Source organism: Podarcis erhardii (genome assembly GCF_964252035.2).
Source record: "Podarcis erhardii genome assembly, chromosome: 10".
Taxonomy (NCBI): Eukaryota; Metazoa; Chordata; class Lepidosauria; order Squamata; family Lacertidae; genus Podarcis; species Podarcis erhardii.
The window spans coordinates 50,251,189-50,274,602 of record NC_138500.1 but is presented as its reverse complement, the minus strand read 5'-3'; the positions used below and the strand labels follow the sequence as shown (position 1 = coordinate 50,274,602).

The window sequence follows — 23,414 nt, the reverse complement described above, 5'->3', positions numbered from 1 at the left end:
GGTGTTTTGTGCGCAGCTCTTCCTCATCGCCAGAGAGGACAACATGGGCATAGCCGGGGGGGGGGGCGCACCAAAGCAAGTAAATAAATAAAAAATACTTAACTAAAAGTAGAAATTGTAGAAAGGTTTTGACAGGTTTTTCTGAACACTTGGTGCCAAAAGAAAGTAATTTAAAGCAACTGTTGTTGAGACATTTCATTCTGAATCTGCTAGACAGAAGACGTTGACAGGTGGGTGTCCTGCCCCCCCAACACAAATCCTGGCTATGCCCATGGAGGACAATATCTAGCATCCCTTTGGTTCCCCCCCACACACATATTTTTTGGAGGGGGCCAGTCTCCCCAAAGTTAATGGGTATTGCCATTCAAATAGTGTGTATGCACAGCATCAAGTGATCAATTATGTGAGGAATGGGGAAAATTTTAAAACTTAAAGACCACTGTAAACAGTTAAAATCATTAGTAGGATTGGAATAGCACTTGTCGTTTAAGGTTGATTCTGGACATAATGGAAGAAGTAAAGGGTGTGGATTATGGTAAAAGATGCAGGAGATGCATTGATAATAGGACCTACATAGGGGAGGATGGAGAATCCATGGAATCTTGTTTTTATGATTTATGTTTGACATATCTCTGTAAAATTTGAAGCTGAAAAATCAAATAAATAAATGTAATTAAGCTGTTAGTTATGCGGGGCGGGGCTTACCTGCCCCTCCCTCCATATTTTATTCAAATTTTTTTATTAATTTTCACAAAATTATAAACAAACAAAACACACAAACATAAATCATAACCTTCTTAAAATTACACTTATTAACATCGTTAAGTGACTTCCTCGCTTCCCCTTGGTTGAATTTCCATGCATATCCTTATAACGGCCTTCCAAGTCCATCTTTTATTCAAGTGAGCGCCCCTGCTCTGCGTGTATTTTGCGTTTGCGCCACCAGCAGACCACCTCCGAGGCGCCTCTTTCCCTCGCAGCCCAGAGTTCCTTTAAGGACTGCCGCTCTGCTTGCTCTGCCCTGGAGCCAACGCTCCGCACGATCGGGTAAATCTTCGCTGCCAGCTTTGCAAATCCGACGGAAGGAAAAGGGAGAGCGAGGAATGACTAAGCGACCTCCCGGCGCCTCCGCTCCGCTCGCTCGTACCGTATAAAGGGCCTCTCCACCAGCGAGGGGGTCGCAATGGACCGTCACTGCCGCCCGCTTCCAAGTTGGCGGCAGCAGCAGCAGCATGCGGCCCGCGCAAGACGCCGCCAAGGAAGGTAAGAGGCGGGCACTGGGCGGGCGGGCCGAGCTGCGATTGGTGCGTCTCCGGCGACGGCGCGGCGCGATTGGCCCGCCCACGCGCTCCGCTCTGCTCCCTCCAGGGGTCGCTTGGCCGGTGCTGCTCTTGCTGTGGGCGCTCGAGAAGCCGCTGGGAGGAGGCTGCTCCGCGGCCGAGTGTGCCGGGGAAGACGCCGACTGCCGCTTCTCAGCTGTGGCTGATCTCTTCGACCGGGTCATCCTGCACTCCAACAGGATCTACAGGCTCTCCACAGCCCTCCACTTAGATCTGGTGGTGAGTTTCTGGGCTTGTCCCAACTTCCCACCCCCGCGCCCCCTTACTTCCAGTCTCGAAGTGGGTTGATTTTAAAATGTGTGGCGGAAGGAGGGAGGAAATTATGGCGTTGTTCTTGTTTTTATATATATATTTATTATGTGTTTTTATATTGTAATTTTATGGTGTGAAACACCCTGAGACCTGCGGCTACAGGGTTGCCATATTTCAAGAAGTAAAAAATCCAGACACCCCCAAAATTGTTGAGGTGTTTTTTTTTCAGGAAAACTCCAAAATTCCACCTTCCAGAAATTCCACCCCGGGCGTCACTTCCGCCTTTGAAATCCTGGTAATGTCCAGAAAATCCTGGACTAATGGCAGCACTAGGTATAAAAATTTAATAAATAATAATGGTTGAACACAGAAGACTAACTGCCCAATCATGTGCATATTTATAGTATTCAAATGTTCTTAGAATCATAGAATCATAGAGTTGGAAGAGACCACAAGGGCCATCGAGTCCAACCCCCTGCCAAGCAGGAAACACCATCAGAGCCCTCCTGACATATGGTTGTCAAGCCTCTGCTTAAAGACCTCCAAAGAAGGAGACTCCACCACACTCCTTGGCAGCAAATTCCACTGTCGAACAGCTCTTACTGTCAGGAAGTTCTTCCTAATGTTTAGGTGGAATCTTCTTTCTTGTAGTTTGGAACCATTGCTCCATGTCCGCTTCTCTGGAGCAGCAGAAAACAACCTTTCTCCTTCCTCTATGTGACATCCTTTTATATATTTGAACATGGCTATCATATCACCCCTTAACCTCCTCTTCTCCAGGCTAAACATGCCCAGCTCCCTTAGCCGTTCCTCATAAGGCATCGTTTCTAGGCCTTTGACCATTTTGGTTGCCCTCCTCTGGACACGTTCCAGTTTGTCAGTGTCCTTCTTGAACTGTGGTGCCCAGAACTGGACACAGTACTCCAGGTGAGGTCTGACCAGAGCAGAATACAGTGGCACTATTACTTCCCTTGATCTAGATGCTATACTCCTATTGATGCAGCCCAGAATTGCATTGGCTTTTTTAGCTGCCGCGTCACACTGTTGGCTCATGTCAAGTTTGTAGTCAACCAAGACTCCTAGATCCTTTTCACATGTACTGCTCTCAAGCAAGGTGTCACCCATCTTGTATTTGTGCCTCTCATTTTTTTTGCCCAAGTGCAATACTTTACATTTCTCCCTGTTAAAATTCATCTTGTTTGTTTTGGCCCAGTTCTCTAATCTGTCAAGGTCGTTTTGAAGTGTGTTCCTGTCCTCTGGGGTGTTAGCCACCCCTCCCAGTTTGGTGTCATCTGCAAATTTGATCAGGATGCCCTTGAGTCCATCATTCAAGTCGTTGATAAAGATGTTGAATAAAGATGTTCTTTCCCACCCCATATAAATATGTGTGTGTGTGTTTGTTTTTGTTTTGTTTTTTGTGTGTACACACACACATACACATATAGACACCTACTAATTTCTTCCTTTCAGAAGTTTAAAAGCCATTGTGATGTAGTGGTTAGAGATCTGGGGCAGAACCAGCTTCAAATTGCCACTCTTACTTAAAGCTCACTGCTGTGGTTTAGGGGGGGAACATCACTTTTTCCCAGGCTAACCAACCTCGCAGGGCTGTTGTGAGAGTTAGAGGGCAGGGGAGAACTATGTAGACTGCCTTGAGCTCCTTCGAGGAGAGGTGGGATTAAAATGAAAAGATGGATGGATGGATAATGCTAGGATAGCAGTCTTTATTTCATAACCCCATCTTCCTGAACATGAAGTCTCCGTGTGCATCGCTTGCAAACCTGTGAGTTCAATAGCTATTTCCTCATATGTATTTTGGGAGCCGTAGCTGTTGGATGCAATATGGTACCTTTGGATGCACATGGTACCAGACAACATCTGGTTTTGTTGTGCCATCAGGAAAGTATTAGGTGCTGTCCTATCCATGCAGCCTCCTCAAGCTGTCGACTGTGGAAAAGATCTATGCTCTGGCAAATTAACTCCTGAGACCTTCTTCTTTCATTTGCAGGGGAAATATTTTCTACCTGGTGGGAACGAGCTGACCAAATCTGTTGGCAAATGCCACACCTCCTGGTTGTTGACTCCCAATGCCAAAGAATATGTTCAGAAAATGCCAGTAAGTACAACAGGGCATGATCTACATTGCTGATGTAGCCAGTTACCCAGCTTGGGGGCAAGGGACTTGGCCACTAGACAACCAGTGGATCCTGCAAGCACAGTCTCTCTGACAAACATCACTTCCATACAACTTTTTAGTGATTATTCAAGTTGATTTGTTTGCCCAGTTTGGGGGGGGGGGGTTCTATGATGCCCACGTTTTATTGGGGACCCATTTGGATTTGCTTACAGAAAGCTTTTGTGGAGGTGACACTATGTCTAACATTTGGTGGAGAGGTTCTACAACATTATGTCAATCAAATGCCCCACTCTATCCAGTGCACTTTCATTATCGCAAAATGTGGTTGTTGGTTGTTGTTTTTTAAGGAAGTGAATTCATTGCACTAGAATGCCAAAAACCGCTCATGTTCTGGAGGAAGAGTTGGCTGCCTGCATCCACATTAAATTTATGCTCCCTCTTCCTTCTCCTCTGCCATTAACTTGGTCAAGTTGTATTACAACATGCACCTCTCTGATCTACACCAACCTTTGGGAATCCTCAGTGGCTCTCCTCCCCCTTTGCTGCTCTGCTGATGCCTGGCCCACCACCTCTCTCCTTTTTGCACTCTGCCCATGTCTTTGCTTCTTTCCGCGGAGCCCATATGGTCTAACCTCATATTCTTCCTCTCCCTACTTCCTCTTCTTTACCACTTGTCTCTCCTCCTGCAGCTCTGTGTAATTTTTCATCATTTCTCACCTGTCTAGCTTGAAGAGTTCAGGGCTGTGCTAGTCGCCTTCTAATCTCCCTTCCTCCTCATCTCATCCCTTCCTCTTTCCTTGTTACCATCTCCCTTGCCCTCTTCCTCCTTTCAGTCACAAAATAGTCTTTTTCTCTCCCACTAGAGTCAGTCAGCATGGTGCCCTCCAGATATTGCCAGACTGCAACTCCCATCATCTCTGACCATTGGTAACACTGGCTATGGCTGATGGGAGTTGGAGTCCAACACCTGGAAGCCACCATGTTGGCCATGCTTGCACCAGAGGAAGAAGGAAGCAGTTTTCACTGACCACCATCTCTGTGCCCTCACCCCCCAAAAAGCTGCCATGAAAGATCAGTGCACCCTTTGGAACAGCATGGGAGGTGGCGTTGGGAGGTGCAAGGTGAAGGAGGAATTGGGGCATGGAGGGGGACTCACCTCCTCTGCTTCCTTCAGCAGAGCATCCCATGAGCAGATTTTCACTCATGGGGAGTCCTGACCCAACTCACAATGCTGAATATTCTGGAAGGGAACAGGGATGGAAAGGACAGCCAAGGCAAATTTGTCTTCTTTTATCTGTTTCTCTTGTACACTCAGAGAGAAGAGCTAACGCAATTGATCCTAAGGCTTTTGCAAGCCTGGAAAGAGCCTCTGTCCCACTTTGACCAGAGCAGAGTCCATCGTCCTAAATTGTCAGATGGGAACCTGCACAAAGCCAAGGAAATCAGCAGCATGGTGCAGGAGTTGGAGACGGGAGTGGAAAAAATCACGGAGAAGGCTAGTTTGGTTAAATTCAGGCAGGACCGAACTTTGCTTGTGACTTGTATGTTGTGCCCTGTGGGAAACAAGCCTTACAACAGGGCTTAGGGATCTTTATTCAGCCCTTTCCCAGCCCTCATTCCTTTCTAAGCAGCCTTTTAAGAACCACGTGTCCTTACCAGAGTTCAAGGACAAATTCCAGGCAGGCAAACAGCAGTCAAGGAGAGTATGAAGCAGGCTGGAGAGGGGTGTGGCCTGGGAAGAGGAGGTGTGGCTAAGGAGGGGGTGGAGCCTCAGGAGAATCTCAAGAGCTCAACAGAGAAGCAAAGGGTGCTTAGTGAAGAGATCCCATTGGTATAAGTTTTCTAAAGTATCCCTGTGAGAAAGAATGCTCTTTGTCCATAGCTGTAAGCCTGACATCACTTACCTAGGAACAAGCCCCATTGAGTTCAATAGCTCTTACTTCTGAGGCTTTCAGCCCAAGTTAGCATCCTATAAACCTGGCTTTCTCCACCTTGAAATTTCCAGTGAACGCCCCAAGTGGTAGAAGTATAGTATCAAAAAGTCAGCTATGAATGGATTTTTACATGGGATTCCATGAATATTTATTCTTCTCTGTGGTCACTAGAAGAGGCAAAGAACTATGCTGCAATCCTGGCTTCCTAACTATTGGAAATCCTTCTCAGTTCTCCCTGCCCAATCCACCATTTCTATAATCTGTAAGGACTAGAAACTTGTGCTGTTTTAAATGAATGCTGAGATTACCACGGTATTTCTTTTAATAAAAAATAAAATTCTGTGCTTCTGCAGTTAAGTCACAGCCTATGTAAATCCCTGGTACTACTTCCACATTTCTAGTTTAATGCTAAAATGCTAGTCTTGAAAGTTTAGAATAATGCCATGTCAGTTATTTCTGAGCACATTGGTTAAAACTATTTATTACTGAATATTTCACGAACTCTGATTCTGATATTTTTAACTCTAGTCCTATCATTATTTTTTTCAGGAATGTAGGTTTGGTTTTGTGTACATCCTGTCTTCATTTCATTTCATTTTTCTTTATTTTATTCAGATGCAATCAATGGGGATTTTCAGCAATTCGCTCAGCGGCGTGGGATCATCCGAAGCAGCTGGTTTATCCATTAATAATGAAGGCAATTTAATGAGTGACTATGAGTTTATCCATTGCTTCAGGAGAGACTCCAACAAAGTACAAAACTACTTAAAAGTTCTCAAATGTAGGATTGTGCCAGCAAATAGTTGCTGAATTTTTTAAATCTGCAATGGCAAGGCAGTTTCCAGGACTAGCATTGCGTATTGTCTGTGGACGGTGAGCAAAATAATTTATAAAGGTCTTTATCATGCCTGCGGTCTCATTGAATTATTAACTGAAAAGCTGGATTCAGATAGCTTTGCCCCCGATTTCTTTTCCATTGTAATCGGCTGAAAAATTAAAGAGGACAAATTATGACTATGTGGCTTAACACAGCAGACAAAATGCACTTTGGTGATAGCTCACAAATCAAATGCTGCATGAAATTGCATTTTAAATAGTTCATTTTTTTAATGTGAGCATGGAACTAGTAAAATGATCACTAGCCGGAAAAGCACACCTGGTTCTTCGATAATGATTATTATAAGTTTGTGGGGACAAGGATCCCTTAAACTCCTGGGTGCTAGATCTTCCCCTTATAGTAAATGTTAGAATTAATCCAGTTTTGAGTAAGCTGTGCCAAACACTTGTGTCAGCCTTGAAAGACCAGCAATAACATAACAAAATATGAGCCATCAAGACATTCAGTACCAGATACCAAGGGCAGAGACAAAAAGGTTTGAAAAAGGTTTAGGATTTTCGTTGGGCCTGATGTAAGCTAGCAGGAAGGTCAGTTTGCAAGCTGGATCAGAACTCCATATGGGCTGACTATGACAGGCTGTAACAGTGAAAAAGAGCGCATGGCTGATATCTGTGTTTTGCAGCCAAATGCTGTTGCAACTATGGGAGAAGCAGGACAATCTCTTGGAAGTGTGATGCTGGGAATTCCCTCCAGCTAGACGCAGGTTGTAAATATGTGTAAATAAACTATAGATCATAAAGTCACCACATTTCTCCATGGTACCTCATTGCCCAGAATGGAAAATAAATAATAATAAACCCTGGCAAGCACACCTAGTACCCCCGGAATCTCACACAGCACATAGATTGGGATGGTGTGTAATAGTATTATTTCTCTCTCTCTTGTATTTCTTTCCCATAACATCAGATGGACTAGCTCCTTACTTTGATTTCAAGGTTTTAAAATGGTTTCGCTTCAGTACACTCCTGGCCTAGAGTGGAACACACACAGAGATGTGGTGGAGCGAAGGCTGCTCATTCACTTCAATGGAAGAGGCAGCTCTCCTTGGTTTTTCTTGGCTTCTGCCTCATTTCTTGTTTGGGCACAATTCCACCACAGATATGCCACTATCCGATGTTCATTTACTTGCAAGTAAGCTCTGTGTCACTCAATGGAACGTGCTGCCGGGTGAGCTTACTTGGGGCTGGAGCCTAAAATTGGCTTAAAAGTGACATTTCTTCATCCCCAAAAGCTGGTTTTATAAAAGGTTAGGTAAACCTCCAAAATGTATTTTGTATAGTTATGTTTTTACCTCTATCTTCAGTACATTTTATTTTATTGCTATGGCTAGTGGCTGATACAAATACAGTGGTGCCTCGCAAGACGAAATTAATCCGTTCCGCGAGTCTCTTCGTCTTGCGGTTTTTTCGTCTTGCGAAGCACGGCTATTAGCGGCTTAGCAGCTATTAACGGCTTAGCGGCCTAGCGGCGCTTAGCGGCTTAGTGGCTTTAAGAAAAAGGAAACAAACTCGCAAGACGTTTCGTCTTGCGAAGCAAGCCCATAGGGAAATTCGTCTTGCGAAGCACCTCAAAAAACGGAAAACTCTTTTGTCTAGCGAGTTTTTCGTCTTGCGAGGCATTTGTCTTGCTGGGCACCACTGTAAAGATTCTTCTGATCTAAAGGGTAAGGAATCTCTTTATAGAGGATTCTCTGTGTATCCACCAAACCACAGTTTCCAGGGCTCTTTGGGGAAGACAGGACAGGAAATTGGTACAAAACTGATATAAAATTGTAGCATAAATAGGCTCTCAGGTTCTTTTTTGTTGTTGTTTTGTCTCATCTGCCATTACTTGACTCTCTGGTATCTTCTTAGCCATGACTGAGTTTACTGCCAGGACTTACATTCTACCACATCATCTCACCTTAGCCCCACAACATCTACCACATTATCTATGACAAGTAAAGACGATAAGCTGATATCATCATGCATTATAGGTTTTATCGCTTCCCTAATGACCTTTAGAGGAGGTATGGGGTATGGAACATTTCGTCACATGGCGGCTTCTACTTCTAAGATGGTCATATTGCACTTATAAAATTGACCTCCTCATATGGCAGTGCAGTAAGGCATTCTTAAAACAGGCAGCCACAACATGGCTGACTTTTTCAACATGCAGAGAATGCCAGGGCCATAACTCCTGCCACTCTGTGGTCTAAACCTCTTGGGCTTGCTGACTGGGTCGGCAGTTTGAATCCCCACGACGGGGTAAGCTCCTGTTGCTCTGTCCCAGCTCCTGCCAACCTTGCAGTTCGAAAGCATGCCAGTGCAAGTAGATAACTAGGTACTATTGCGTCAGGAAGGTAAACAGTGTTTTTGTGTGCTCTGGTTTCCGTCACAGTGTCCTGTTGCGCCAGATACTGTTTAGTCATGCTGGCTACATGACCCAAAAAGCTGTCTGTGGACAAATGCCGGCTCCCATGGCCTGAAAAGCGAGATGAGTGCTGCAACCCCATAGTCGCCTTTGACTGGACTTAACCGTCCAGGGGTCCTTTACCTTTACTTTTCACCTGCTTTTAAATGATTTGATCCTCTGTCACAGGAATGGGGAACCTGTGGCTGTCCTGATGATGTTGGGACTACAGATCCCCTCATCCCTAACCATTGGCCATGCTGACAGGCGCTGATGGGAGTTTGAGTCCAACAACACATGGAAGGAAGGCCTCAGATCCCAGCTTTAGAGAAGACATTAGTGTTGTGAAATGTTGAATTAATTGGTCTGGAGAGAATGACCACAAACACTCCAGTTGCATGTTGTGTGTACCACCATGTATTCTGAACTTCAAATTCAACCTTTAAAGTTCACTTACCGTCAGTTCCTTCCTACTTCACTTACAAGTACTGTTCAAGTCCAGAAGGCACATATGAGGGAAGACAACTGACTAGGGAATCTTTCTTATAGCATTAGTTTTTGCCAGCGTGTTACATTTTTGTTTTAGCAAATGGCGGAGTATAGAAACTAATTCAGTGTCCATATAAAATACAGTTAGTCTTGTGGGAGGAATCATCCTCAATCAATGGTCAGTTATCATTTTGCTCCATCAGTTCCCCCCACCCCATATGATACAACGTCCTTCTCTGTGCTGTCTTGTTCTCGATACAAATGTAATGTATCGGGAGAGGAGTTTGCTCTCGTAGGTATCTGCAAGCCGCTTCTGCCGTTCTGTCTCTCAGAATGTTCCGGGAGGCTCTGCCATCTTGGACCTGACTGCTGTTGAGCTATTTCCCAAACAGGACATGGCGAGGAGGTAAAATTCAAAGATTTGGAAAGGTAGGTCTCTTGAAGACCTTCCTCTGGCAGGCACCTGTTTGACAGCACTTCTTTTTCTTTGGAGTTTCGCCATTTCATCCTTCGATTTTGAAACCAGATTTTGACCTGTTGGTGGGGTAATTCGACACTATTATTGTTGGTTTCTTAAGATAATTCCACCTACCATATGCACCTTAATAATATAATAACAACTCTGGGCAGCTTCCAACAAAATATTAAAATACCGTAATACATCAAACATTAAAAGCTTCCCTAAAAAGGGCTGCCTTCAGATGTCTTCTAAAAGTCTGGTAGTTGTTGTTCTCTTTGACATCTGGTGGGAAGGAGTTCCACAGGGCAGGTGCCACTACCAAGAAGGCCCTCTGCCTGGTTCCCTGTAACTTGGCTTCTCGCAGTGAGGGAACCGCCAGAAGGCCCTCGGGGCTGGACCTCAGTGTCCAGGCAGAATGATGGGGGTGGAGACACGCCTTCAGATACACTGGACCGAGGCCTTAAGTTTTTCATTCCCCTCTCTGAGCCTAACCAAAAGCCACCCTTACGTACCAAGATGAACTCCACTTTAGAAGCTTAACAAAACCCTGTTATACTTCTGCTCAAACAAAGAACAGAGCAGAGGCACTGGCAGAGGAACAGGAGTGCAGAGGGAGCAGACTGCCCCCCCAGACCACTATTCCAGTAGGGTGCCATTGTGGTCGTCCCCCCCCCCCCAGACACACACTGCGCACCTCCCCGTGCGCGCACCAGGTGCCATGCCCCTCGGGGCACGCTACGCCCTTGCAGACGGGTGCCACGCCCTCGGGGATGCCAGCCACGCCCACGCCTGCTCTCCACCCCTGGTAGCAGAGCAATGCAGCTTCGCCACTGAGCAGAGGTTCAGAACACAGCTGACGAGGTACCAAACCTCTCTGTTACCTGTGACTCTTTGAGACCCAGATTGAGGGCCAGTTTCTTCCTGTCTGTTTTGCTGATGTATTTCTGCTTCTGGAACATTTTCTCCAAAGCTTTTCTTTGATCTTCAGAAAAAACAGCTCTTCTTAAAATGCCTCTCCGGGATCGGGAATCCTGGGTTAGAAGAGGCAGAACACTTTCCTGTCCTGCAGCAAGAAAAACGGAGCAGCGCACATTAGTGTCATTAATCCAATTAGCCAGATTTTGGGGGTGGGGTGGGGAATCCTGCATATAATTTGGCAGGCCAATTTCAAAGAGTTCCCATACCGCTATGTTTCAGAGATGCTGTTGCAGCACAATAAACTGCTGCAGATAAAGCCCATGCAACTTATCTGTCCTTAAATATTACATCTCATTCTACAGCAAGTGAACCCAGATGTTCTATGTGAAAAGGACATGCTCTGCCATTCAGTTACATCCCTTTCCTAAGTGTGCGTGATGAGAATGCTGGCCAAGTAAAGTTATTTGAATTAGGCCACAGTCTTCTAGAAAACTCTGGATAACTCACAAGATTCCTATAATCTCTGATTGGTTCAGATTAGTTCAGACAAACCGAACATCTAACCTGTTTTAACAGGAGGTATAGAGCTAACCACTACAAAAAATAAAATAAAACCACAAGTTTAAATCAGATCTTACATTCTGAGCAATGTCCTCATTGTGATAAAGAACTTTATGGATTCCCACCCCTCACCCCCGATCTGCTGTAGGCAGAAGAATAAGCTCACCTATAGATCACAACGGTTTTGTCAGGACAAATCAGCTGCAACAAGCCTGCAGGCCTGTGCAGCTGAACTCCACCCTTGAAGGATGTAATACCATGTTGACACAAACGCTAATATGGTACCAAATACTTTTGGGGGGAAAAGCTTCTCCTTTGCATTCTAGTATATGGTGATAAATGTCTCCTTAATCTGTGGAACAATCTTCATTTGCCTTTGTGGCAGAGACCACCTTGAAGGAGCGAGTAAAGGCTTTCGTCATGGTTTCCATTTTTTCCATTGCAATTCAATACGCTCTAGTTAAATGGACAATTAATAGGTCACTTCCAAAATAGTAGTGTATCAGTCCTGGTTAATAAACAATTGCCGCAGTTGATAATGGGCCCAGTGTATTCAGTGGGTGCCTGTATGCGCTCGGCTCAGCTCACTAAATCCCTTTTCAGGTAGACAGGGTTATATGGGAAGATGAGCTAGAATGAGTCTATAAAAGTCAGTTTCATTCACTGCTTTATTTTTCAGTCAAGTGCTTTAAATGGTGTCCAGAAATCCTCGCGGAATGCGAGACAGGAGAAAAGATCTGCGCACAGAACCCCGCTTTATGGCCACACAAAAGGGCAAGTGACCCCTGGCCCGGCCCTTTCAGCCCAAAATGGTTCCTAAAGTTCATCGGCACAGTGAAAAATGGTGGTGAGGTCGCGTGTGGATGAGTAAAGTGAAAGTGGCAATTGGTCACGGCGCTGTTGCCCATTGTGAGGTAGCTGGGCCCATGTAAAACGCTCTGTGGGAAAGTGTCAGCTCCCTAAAGAGCGGCTCTGAAACTTGCAGCTCATTAAACTGGCAGCATTTACTGCCTCACTTGTCAAGAATCATTCGACTTAGCAACTGGCCTCCTGAAACATTCATAAAGAAGCCTCTTCTACCATCGCCCCCCCCCCCAACCAACTAGGCAGCCGCCTCCTAGAAATCTGTCACTAGCACAAGGAGATCCTTCCAGCAGCCATATCTTCCAGCGTGGATTTAGATTGTTGCTTGGGGTCTTCCCATAGGCATTGGGATGCTGAACTGGATTTTTCTGGCTTATTTAATTTATTTTCAATATTCAAGGGCAGCTTTCCACCATAGGTGGTGACAAAGCAGTTTACAAGAGCGATCAGTAAAATAATCCATCAATCAAAACAGAGAAGTATTCAAAACAAACAGAAAGCTCATCGGCCCCATAAAGAGTCAAAGCATAACTTACTTTAAAATGACAAGGAAAGGTCTTTGTCAAATACCTTGAAGTTCAACTGGAAGAGGGTCTTTCTGATCATATCCGGGAGGGAGTGCCAAAGAAACAGACCCACAGTACTGACAGCAGTGCTATTTTTCTAGAAAAAGAGGGGCCGGAACTCACCATGAACACCTCCCTTGTTCTCTTAGAATGGCAGTGGTGCCCACCTGGGAGGTGCTGGAACTGAGTTCTGGCAAGTTCCAGTTGAAAAAAAATTCCTACCTGATAGGCCTTTGGACTAGAGCCAGCAGGGCTCTGATGTTATTATTTCACTATATTCATTCTTTTTGAGAGCATTTCACCCCAATTTCGCTTCCTTCAGATATTCCAGTTACCATCAACAATAATTTCTGTTGTTGTGAGGATGGAAGCTTTTGGGTTCCTAACATCTGCAACCTAAGCAGATGTGTCAAGAAAGGGGATCGTACCTAAATCTACTGTGCTAGCCTACCTAAATCTACTGGACTAGCGTAGGTGGCACTGTCATCTAAACCACTGAGCCGCTTGGGCTTGCCAATCAGAAGGTTGGTGGTTCGAATCCCCGCGATGGAGTGAGCTCCCATTGCTCTGTCCTAGCTTCTGCCAACCTAGCAGTTCAAAACTGCACCAGTGCAAGCAGATAAATAGGTACTGCTGCAGCGGGAAAGTAAACAATGTTTCTGTGTGCTCTGGTTTCCATCACAGGGTTCCATTGCACCAGAAGCGGTTTAGTCATGCTGGCCACATGACCCGGAAAGCTGCCTGTGGACAAACAGCAGCTCCCTCGGCCTGAAAGCGAGATGAGCGCCACAACCCCATAGTCGCCTTTGACTGAACTTAACCATCCAGGGGTCCTTTATCTTTTTATCTTGTTGGATCTAAATCTACTGGACTAGCCTGAAAATTATGTCATCAAAGTGGTATAAAATGAATTAAACTCATAGAAAGTACCTCTTCAGATAAAAGACTTGGGCGGGACGGAATAGTACAATCAAGTTAGTTTGCAGTTACTATGTCAGAATAATTTCAGAAAAACCATGGGCCGTGTTCACACCATACATTTGAAGCGCTATGATACCACTTCAAATAGTCATGGTGTTCCTCAAATAATTTTGGGAGTTGTAGTTTTCTAAAGGTGCTTGGAGTTTTAGGAGACCCCCCTCCCCCGCCCACCTATTCCCAAGGTGGTTTAATGATTAACCCCTTTCACAGGGAATTCTAGAAGCACTACCTACCTAGAAGCACATATCTAAAGCACTGGAAATGCTTAACAAAAACAGCAAAATCTGAATAGCTTTGAAATAGGTATGGGATTCAATCAAATGAGTGAAACAAACTCTTATACTGAGCAAATGACCATTTACTCCACCTCCACCCTATTATCTGCTGATACATGCTATTTCAGGAATCCTAACAGTACAAGCAGTCATGGTAATGATGACGACTTTAATTTGGTGTGAAATTTCTTCTAAATTTCTCTGCTACCTTTGTGAGCTGTAATTTGTAATTTTGTATACACACCTATTTGTGTGTTTTCATATTTGACCAAACGGAAAGAAAACTTTTTAAAAAGGTATTATGCATACATTTTCAAGTCCTACCAACTTTAATAGGGAGATTCATCCATATGTTGAACTCTTCCACTGATAACTGTGGGACTTAAAAATCTTTGGCGCTATAATGCCCCAAGTTTAAAATGTGGAAAGGATGTCCCTTTTCAAAAACAGAATCCTTATGTTTCCTAAGAGTTAGGTTTTGGCTTGTTTGTTTGCTTTTTTAATAAAAAAAAAAGACTGGCATTTTGTTTTTGCATTTCCCATTTACGAATGACCATTGATTCAGGCCTTGAAAGCAAATTGTGGATCTTTTCCCAATTCTCTGAAAGCCAGATGCCTCCCTTAGTTGGCACTTTCTCTCAATGGGGTTTAAAATCTCTCACAATTACTCAGTGTACTGAAGTCTGATAAATCTTTGGAACCCTTCTGAATGGAATTGCTGTGATTTTTACAGAGGCATGAGCTCTTTGCCATTGCATCACCAATTAGGTTTTTTTTTCCCCCTCTTCCCAGCGCACATTAAATCCTGCTGCTTTGGTTTACAGAATAACTCAAGCATTACTGATGAAGCATAAAAACTTACTTGGAAAAGCAGTGGGAGACGCAGGGTGTTGACAGGACCCACCGCAGCACGTCGAATAAACTGGCGGGGCTCTCAAGAAAAAGGGCTTCAGAAGAGCTGCAAACACAGGGTTGAGTCCAATGAATGTTGCTGGCATTCACAACACTTTTAAGTATAGATAATGCTACAATAGAAATCTATTAAAGCCAATTAGCGTTTCGCCACTGCTTTCTCGGTAAAAAGTGGATTCCGTCAGGCATCCACTGTGACGGGAGCCGCATTTTTTTCTGCCTAAATGCAAACACAGAGAAATGATAAGCCATCTCCTTGTGCAAGAAACTTCATCAAAATCCGTTTCATCTCATTAATTGCTTAAAAATATAACCAGATGAACCCTCCATGCACATTTATTTGCTGGCAGTTATTTTGTCAATCGTATACTTGCTTAGGTTAAGTTCCATGATTCATTAATGCTTCTAACTTCTGGAAACATTGGCTGACATTATCTCCAGTTTGATAACTAATTTTGCAGAATAGCCAAGCAACAGCTGTTTTACGCCACTGTGCTATTTACTCTGAATAATTTTAGTGGTTCTAAAATGCCAGAGTTGTGGGTTAGTAAATGTGTTGCTCCAACCACACACAGGTTGTTTGAATACCCACCAAGCGCATTTTAAATCTCAACCCTAATACAGAATGCCTAGAAACAATAGTTCGCTCCAATGAAAGGGGCTATTTGCATGCCAGTCGTTTGTGCAGTGTGACTTGCCACGTGGATCAGGAAATGTTCTCCATGGCACTGCGAAGTGCAACCCTTTCTTGGACGATTGCCCTACCTGCACGGCAAGCCGTTGCATGCTAATGGCTCGCTGCAGACAGATTGAAGGGGTCTCCGCTCAGCTGCTTCACAGGCACCAGCCCAGAAATCTCACTGCGCTTCCCTTCATCCGACTCCCAAAATAAGGATGCTTTAGGATGAGGCACCAAATTGTTGGAACTGATTGCAGGAGCACAAGTGGTGCTTCCTTGCCTCTTCCAAATACCCTCCCCCACTGTATTCACCACATTTCAAAAGCAGTTTGAGCTCCAGTGTGGGAAGGCAGCTGACGAGATATTTGCCAAGAGTGACTTCTCTGAGTTGTGCTGCTTTGAGTTTCCCTTTTGGTCCTCTTCCCTTTGCCACACATGAAGAAGCCACTCAGGAAGATGCTTGTTAACCAACGTGATGATCAGCATAATGGAATTATGGCTGACTGTGTCGGCAGTACAGTGGTACCTCGGGTTAAGTACTTAATTCGTTCCAGAGGTCTGTTCTTAACCTGAAACTGTTCTTAACCTGAATCACCACTGTAGCTAATGGGGCCCCCTGCTGCTGCCGTACCGCCGGAGCACGATTTTTGTTCTCACCCTGAAGCAAAGTTCTTAACCCGAGGTACTATTTCTGGGTTAGCCGAGTCTGTAATCTGAAGCGTATGTAACCCAAGGTACCACTGTAAATAAATACTCCAGCAGTTGTTTAAAGCTAAATTTCCATAGAAGAAATAACATTGGTGTGTGCACCTGGAATAAAAAGTTAGGGCACATAGTGAAGGTAAACCAGGGCAGATAACTTTATTAGCCATTATCAGCGAAAGATCTCCAGTGTGAATTATCAGCAAGCAGGAACCATCTTGTGATCTCCTTTGGGAATCCTTAAGACAAACCTGGCCCTGCCTGCTTCTGCCACACCTTTCAGATGTTGAAGGAGGAAATCCCGAATCAATACTTGTCCCATCCACCCCAAGTGTTAAGACTCAGGACACTGAGGGCTCGTGCACATTTGCATTCGTCCCATGATTTCTACGTATGGGAATGAGATGATTTTATTTAATCCCACTGCTGCCCGTAGGACAAGTGTCAATCCGCAGAAAACCCAACTGATGTCTGTTCCAGTTCAACACTAAATGGCAGGTTTTCCCAGGGAAAGAAAAACCTCTCAGACCTGTTTCTAGAAATCGTGAGACAAATGGAAATGCAGATTGTGAGAATGTTCAGGGTGGCAGGAGAGGATATATTGTTTATTAATATCCTTCCTAACTTGTGCTAGCAAGTTCCTTCATGTAGCAGAGTTACACTCCCCCTTCTTACATGCACAGCAGATAGCTGGTTGCAGGCTTGTGTAAGCCTCTCACTATTATACAATTCAGTCTGTCTATGATTGAATTGTGTGTTTCTGGTAAGTTCCCTTTAATCCCTCTTAAAAGAATAAAGATACGACAATCTTATTTAAAGTCAATAAAAGAAGTTTACTCACATCAGTTCACAGTTGGATTCCTGAAGGCAGACTTAGTTACAAAGATATACATGTGGATCTACCCTATATGGGGAATAGTCCCAGTGCTTCTGCTAGCTGACAGCTAGCAGAGCACTCCTAGCTAAAAAGCTGGTCCAACGAAGAAGGAAGTGAAAAAGAGAGAGTGCGCTGCGTGACTCGTCCTTTTATTACCTGGACAGGTAAGGTCACACCCACTTCTAGTCACATGCAAGGATGGATGCTCCAGCCCAGGAGGAACAGGAAGTTTCAAATGGCTGGACCAACATCCCCTTGCATGTCCACTCTAGGAAAACAAGAAATGTTATATTGACTGCTCCCAGTGGATTACATCCCACATAGATGAGCCTTGAGCATAGGATAGCAAAGCTATTCACCGCATGGTTCCTGGAACCTAGCCTGTGGGCAGAAAAAAGGAAGAGGTCTTGTTGCCCTTTTTCCCTTTTTGCAAGGGTGACTCATGCTGCGGCAGGGGAAGTGGCGAAAAGACTTCTCAAAGTGCTCACATTCTGACAATCCCCAGTCACAAACTACGCCTGGCACCTGGCTAATTTTGAAAGCTGGCCCTTAGTGCATACTTCCAGCAACCCGCAGAGTGGTTCCTTTCCCTGACCCAGGCCCTAAGATCTGATTGGCAAGCCTAAGGACCCCTCCCCCTTTCATAATGATACTTCTGAGCATGATCTACATGCACTGCACTGATGCTGTGACCAATCTACTTCACTATGTGATGCCACCTTGTCTCAAACTCCCCTTCCGATAGGATCAGTGTAGAGCTAAAAGAAGAAGAGGAGCAAGTCACTCTCCATCAATTTGTTCTGCAGGCAAAACCTTCCCCCTTCCAGATGAAACATCCCTTAAGCAATTGGTTGCTCCTGTACCACAGCCCTGTATTGGGCAGGTGCCTGTCAAGCCAATCCAGGGAGGGCTGGCAAAATGGCAGTGCAGACTTCCATGTAGCCCTTTCTGGCCTTGCCCCCTGCCAGTGTGTGCACAGATGCAACCTCTGTGTGCTCAGCCTGATGTCCTGACTCCTTTTGGTCCAGATGCAATGCCATCCCTGACTTCATGCGTCTCGCATTAGCTTTAAGATGGTGGGAAGCCTGTAGCCTCAGAGGCATTCTTGGACTCTTATCACCAAATGGCCACATGTTTCCTCAGCCTTGCTCTATACAGATTCCAAAGGAGTAGACCTGGAATTTTTGACCTAGATCCTAATCTCTTGGGTGGGGAAAGTTGTGGAAATCCTTTATGGAGTGAAGCTCCTTCATGGGGTGAAGAGTTAGAATGGATGGATTTAAACTCATTGGAGACTTGAGAGTCCCATGGACTGCAAGAAGATCAAACCTATCCATTCTGAAGGAAATCAGCCCTGAGTGCTCACTGGAAGGACAGATCGTGAAGCTGAGGCTCCGATACTTTGGCCACCTCATGAGAAGAGAAGACTCCCTGGGAAAGACCCTGATGTTGGGAAAGATGGAGGGCACAAGGAGAAGGGGACGACAGAGGACGCGATGGTTGGATAGTGTTCTCGAAGCTACCAGCATGAGTTTGAGCAAACTGCGGGAGGCAGTGGAAGATAGGAGGGCCTGGCGTGCTCTGGTCCATGGGGTCACGAAGAGTCGGACACGACTAAACGACTAAACAACAACAAGCAGAAGTTGGAGAACTTGTGGCCCTCCAGATGTTGGAGGCTGGTTCACTGGAGCAAGTGGGACACTATCTGAACCAACCACAGTCTGCCCTCATCCAGCCCCTGCCTGCCTGCCTGCCTGCCTGCCTGCCTGCCTGCCTGCCTGACTGACTTACTTACTTACTTACTTACTTACTTACTTACTAGTCTAGGCCCTGGCAATCTGTGTCCTCCTCCTTAGTCTCAGCTCTTACCTGGTAAAACTCAACAGGGGAGAGAGCATTAAGAAAACTAGTAGTTGGCTCCACCCGTCGTTGACTCTAGCGCCATCTACTGTTGGCCTCCCTGCTTTCTTCGCTACTTGCCTCCAGATATTGCTGAACCTGAAGTCCCATGATTCCTGACCGCTGCCCATGCTGGCTGGGGTTGACGGGGATTCAACAGCCTGGAGGGCACTGTGTTCCCTACTCCTGATGCACTGAGTAAAGAAGTCCACGGCCACTGAAAAGTATGCTATACCCAGTGGAAAACCCAGGGTAAGACTCGGCACTGTTTAAAAAAACGCTCCCCCAAACTGCACCCACAAAGAGCCCATTCTGCTCTCATCTAATTGGCAGCCGGACTCTCATGGAAGCCAATTGCTTGCAGGCTTGAGAACAGAAATAGATGAGAATCAACAACTAAGACAGGCTGCAAGTCCCATGACATTTATTATACAGCAGATCTGCCAAAAGCCATTTCGCAGTTCCAAGTGACTAAACCTGAAGTAGAGCATGCATTTCCACAGATGCTTCTGACAGGGCCTTTCGGCTTTCACAAGCTTGAGAGTCTGTTCTTATTTAAACACACACACCAGTTGTCCAAGCGCCTCTACCAAAGGATTCTAAGGATTCAGTTGTTATCTATCACAAGAGCCTCCAAGTATTTCTGGTTGGCATTTCTGAAAAGTTAAGCTCAGGAACAGGCAGAAGAAATTACGTTGGAACTGTCCCAGATGGACAGGTTTGTACTCGGACAGCTGCTTCCTGACATATCAGCTCTCAACGTGGGCCTCTGAATACGTTTATGAAAGGTGGCCTGCCATGGAATGAGCTACCACTGGATTCCTTTCAGTGGAGGACAACTTCCACAGCAGAGTCTCAGGTCTAGGTCAGTGTTTCCCAACCTTGTGCCTCCAGCTGTTTTTGGACTACAATTCCCATCATCCCTTGCCACTGGTCTTGCTAGTCAGGGATGATGGGAGTTGTAGTTCAAAAACAGCTGGAGGCACAAGGTTGGGAAACACTGGTCTAGGTGAAGCCCTCCAGGCCCTCTATGTTGCCATTATAATGGTGGCAAAGGGTCCCGCCATACCCCCCAGCAGTGGTGGAGGGTGTGCTGCCCTTCCCCACAGCAGTGGGTGGTATGGCGATTTATAGCACAGCCCTGCAACCCACTCATCTCCATGGCTAGGGTGAGCTAGGTGACAAAACATCATGCCTGGTCTGGTCCCAAGAAACACAAACCAGCTGACTAGGGTGACATGCCTCAGGCAAGCACTTCCATAGGGATGCGTTCATACTGAATGAATAACCAGAGTCCTGAATACAGTGGTACCTCGGGTTAAGAACTTAATTCATTCTAGAGGTCAGTTCTTAACCTGAAACTGTTCTTAACCTGAAGCACCACTTTAGCTAATGGGGCCTCCAGCTGCCGCCACGCGATTTCTGTTCTCATCCTGAAACAAAGTTCTTAACCTGAGGTACTATTTCTGGATTAACGGAGTCTGTAACCTGAAGCGTCTGTAACCCTAGGTACCACTGTACTAGCTAGAGCAAAGGGAAACTGGAAGAGTTCATAAACTGGTAGATCCGCAGGGAAAGTTGCTGCTTACTGGTCGAAAGCAGGCGGCTCAGACAGGCCTGCTGCTCCCAAGTTGCACGGCATCCCAAAGAGATCACCCCACAAATACTACGCATAATACACATTTAAACCCCAGTGCTCACCACCAACGCATATGGAACAACTACCACCCCCTATTACTTACTCACTTTCGCTAATATTACTGAGTTTTTAAATATATTTGGGGGAGGGGGTATGGGTATTGGCATAGTTATTTTATTGAAGCTACCTGAAATCGCTGGATCAAATAGCCCAAGGAAATACACTGCTTTAAAAAAAAGAACATTATTCTATCAAGCTGTGTATGTATAAATTTTATGAAATCAATAAAACAGAAATCGATCGATAGAGATCGATCTTCTAAAACGGAAGGTGGCAAAAAGAGACGATTAAGGCGGCGCGTTTCCGCGTCGTTTCAGAGGGCAGACGTAACAAGTGCGAAGTCGAGAACCGGATCCGGTTCGGATCCAGGGAGCGACTTTTCGCTCTTGCGCAGCTGACGCGGAGCGGGCGACGGGGATCGAGAGCGGGAAAGCCTCTTGCACTTCGCGGAGAGCGAGCGAGCAAGCGGGACTCCGGATTCTGCGCCAGCAAGAAGCGAAAGTTCGAGTCCCGGGTTTGCTCTCCCGCGCGCCGCTTCCAGCCGCCGAACCCGAAATGATCGAGGGAGGAGGAAGCGCGTGGATCTGCAGCTAGCCCAAGATCGAGCAAGGGGATCCTGAGCAGCCGGGATCGCTTTAGGCGGAGAGCGGGTTGGGGAGCGGGGAAGCCTGCCTGGCTGCTGGCTTGGCTCACCTGTGGCTGCGGGCGCAAAGCTGCCTTCTCTGTCCGCCGTCGAGGCGCCCGGAGCGGGGAAGGGCCAAGGGCTGCTGATCTGGGCGGCGGCTGCCGGGCACAGCTTGAGCGGGACGGGCGCGGCGGGCAGGTCGGCAGGGCCCTGCTGCGGAGCTGCCCCGCCGCCGGCCCGCAGCAAGTTCTCGATCAGGAAACTTTTGCCGAAGTTGCCGAAGCCCGGCGGGGCGGGCAGGCTGAACAGGCCAGCCGAGCTGCCGCAGGGCCAAGCCAAGGCTCCGGGAAGCATCGCCGGGGACGGGAGGCGGCAGGAGGGGGAGCCTGGCCCGGATCCGACGCCTTGGCACACACACACACACACACACCCCGGACGATCAGCCTCCTGCCGGCACCTCAGACGGGATCCGTAGAGGGGGCCGCGCGTGTCCCCATTCCACGCACCCACTTTCTAGTCCTTGGAGAGGGGTGGGGTCCGAGAGGGGGGTCTCCTTCCGTGCGCGATCGACGTGTCCCTCTCGCGCTCTGCCGAGATCCGACGCGGCGGACGAGAAGGTGTGTCCGGCCTCATTAATTACGTCCAGGAGACTTAAGGAGTGATGGACAAGGGCGACAAAGCAAGCGCGGATGGGGGCGAAGAGCTGGGCGGGGGCGCCCTCCGCCATTGGATGGGCATGGAGCCTCCTCGAAACCATTGGATCGCCGGGTCCCCCTTCTTGGCCGGCGCTGAAGGGGCTTCCCGGTTCCTTATGCGTGCCCCTCCAATGCTCACCCCTGGCAGATATTGCCCAGATTGAGCTGGTGAGGAAAAGGGAGCTGTGAGTACTCCCTGATTGCCCTCACTCTGGGCCCATCCGCACCTTGGCTTAATGTGGATTGTAAACCCCATAGGCATGGGCGTAGCCAGGATTTATCATGTAAGGGGGGCAAGAGCCAGGACACCCACCTGTCATCATTCTCAGATTCAGCATGAAATAACTCAACAACAGTTGTTTTAAATTACGCTCAGAAAAACCTGTCCAAATCTTTCTACAATTTCTACTTTTAGTTAAGTGTTTTTATTTACTTATTTAATTTAGGGGATGCAGCTGCTTCCCCCTTGGCTGTACCCATGCCTTTAGGGCTCCTTTAATGCCCCCTTCCGTTTGCTATTGCCCCCCACTTTCTCTTCCCTGTACAGTGGTACCTCTGGTTACATACTTAATTCGTTCTGGAGGTCCGTTCTTAACCTGAAACTGTTCTTAACCTGAAGCACCACTTTAGCTAATGGGGCCTCCTGCTGCTACCGCGCCGCCGCCGCATGATTTCTGTTCTCATCCTGAAGCAAAGTTCTTAACCCGAGGTACTATTTCTGGGTTAGTGGAGTTTGTAACCTGAAGCGTCTGTAACCCGAGGTACCACTGTATTCGGATTGTCTATGCAATCAGTGTAGCTCTCCCGGACAGACTGTCAAAGGGATCTCCGGATTTAGGGAGGGGGAAGTGGGGGACAGCCGGTGATGGGGGGCAAATGCCCTGTGGCTGAGCTTGGGTGTCTTGCAGAAGTGCGAGTGTATGCTCCAAGCTTACTATGGGATGCACAAGGGAGTCATCACATGTAAAAAGGTGTTGCACAAAAAAATACCTTTTATTGGGGAGAATTCTAGCAAATCTCTAAAGGGACAGTTCCATGGTCATTAAAACAAACAAACAAAAACCCCATCTGTTTATTAGTTCCTTCAGTTCCTTATTGAGTCTGCTTGTGGGGAAGTGATAACCAAATTCTGACTGTCTTCCAGGTTCCTCAGAGGACTTTCAAGCCCTTTATCCAACATGGGCCATCACTGGCTCCCAATTTTGAAGCTGATTAGAATTGCCATTGGCATCTGTCCCAGCTATTGCGCATTCCTCATTA

The 23,414-nt window shown here is 46.4% G+C and overlaps 2 protein-coding genes across 2 annotated transcripts; one reads left to right on the top strand and one right to left on the bottom strand.

Annotated features, from left to right (window-relative positions):
* The first annotated feature begins 1,213 nt into the window (after positions 1 to 1,213).
* Positions 1,214 to 7,365, top strand: LOC309351741 (prolactin-like). Its single transcript, XM_081879559.1, has 5 exons — positions 1,214 to 1,263; positions 1,369 to 1,559; positions 3,601 to 3,708; positions 5,045 to 5,224; positions 6,279 to 7,365. The coding sequence occupies exons 1-5, from the start codon at positions 1,233 to 1,235 to the stop codon at positions 6,471 to 6,473; spliced, it is 705 nt and encodes a 234-aa protein (XP_081735685.1). The 5' UTR covers positions 1,214 to 1,232; the 3' UTR covers positions 6,474 to 7,365.
* Positions 7,366 to 9,351: 1,986 nt separating this feature from the next.
* DBX2 (developing brain homeobox 2) lies at positions 9,352 to 22,297 on the bottom strand. The gene is made up of 4 exons (XM_081878101.1): positions 21,528 to 22,297; positions 14,929 to 15,024; positions 10,783 to 10,964; positions 9,352 to 9,975 (listed from the first exon to the last, which is right to left on the bottom strand). Exons 1-4 carry the CDS (start codon positions 21,811 to 21,813, stop codon positions 9,628 to 9,630), a joined length of 912 nt encoding a protein of 303 aa, XP_081734227.1. The 5' UTR covers positions 21,814 to 22,297; the 3' UTR covers positions 9,352 to 9,627.
* Between the last annotated feature and the right edge of the window lie 1,117 nt (positions 22,298 to 23,414).

Excerpts from the sequence above, each read along its gene's own strand:
- LOC309351741 (XM_081879559.1), top strand. The coding sequence starts at position 1,233 with ATGCGGCCCGCGCAAGACGCCGCCAAGGAAG. Across the intron at positions 1,560-3,600 it reads CCCTCCACTTAGATCTGGTG|GGGAAATATTTTCTACCTGG; the intron begins GTGAGTTTCTGG and ends TTTCATTTGCAG. Across the intron at positions 3,709-5,044 it reads AATATGTTCAGAAAATGCCA|AGAGAAGAGCTAACGCAATT; the intron begins GTAAGTACAACA and ends TTGTACACTCAG.
- DBX2 (XM_081878101.1), bottom strand. The coding sequence starts at position 21,813 with ATGCTTCCCGGAGCCTTGGCTTGGCCCTGCGGCAGCTCGGCTGGCCTG. Across the intron at positions 10,965-14,928 it reads GTCTCCCACTGCTTTTCCAA|GACAGGAAAGTGTTCTGCCT; the intron begins GTAAGTTTTTAT and ends TTCTTGCTGCAG. Across the intron at positions 9,976-10,782 it reads TGGGTCTCAAAGAGTCACAG|GTCAAAATCTGGTTTCAAAA; the intron begins GTAACAGAGAGG and ends CCCCACCAACAG.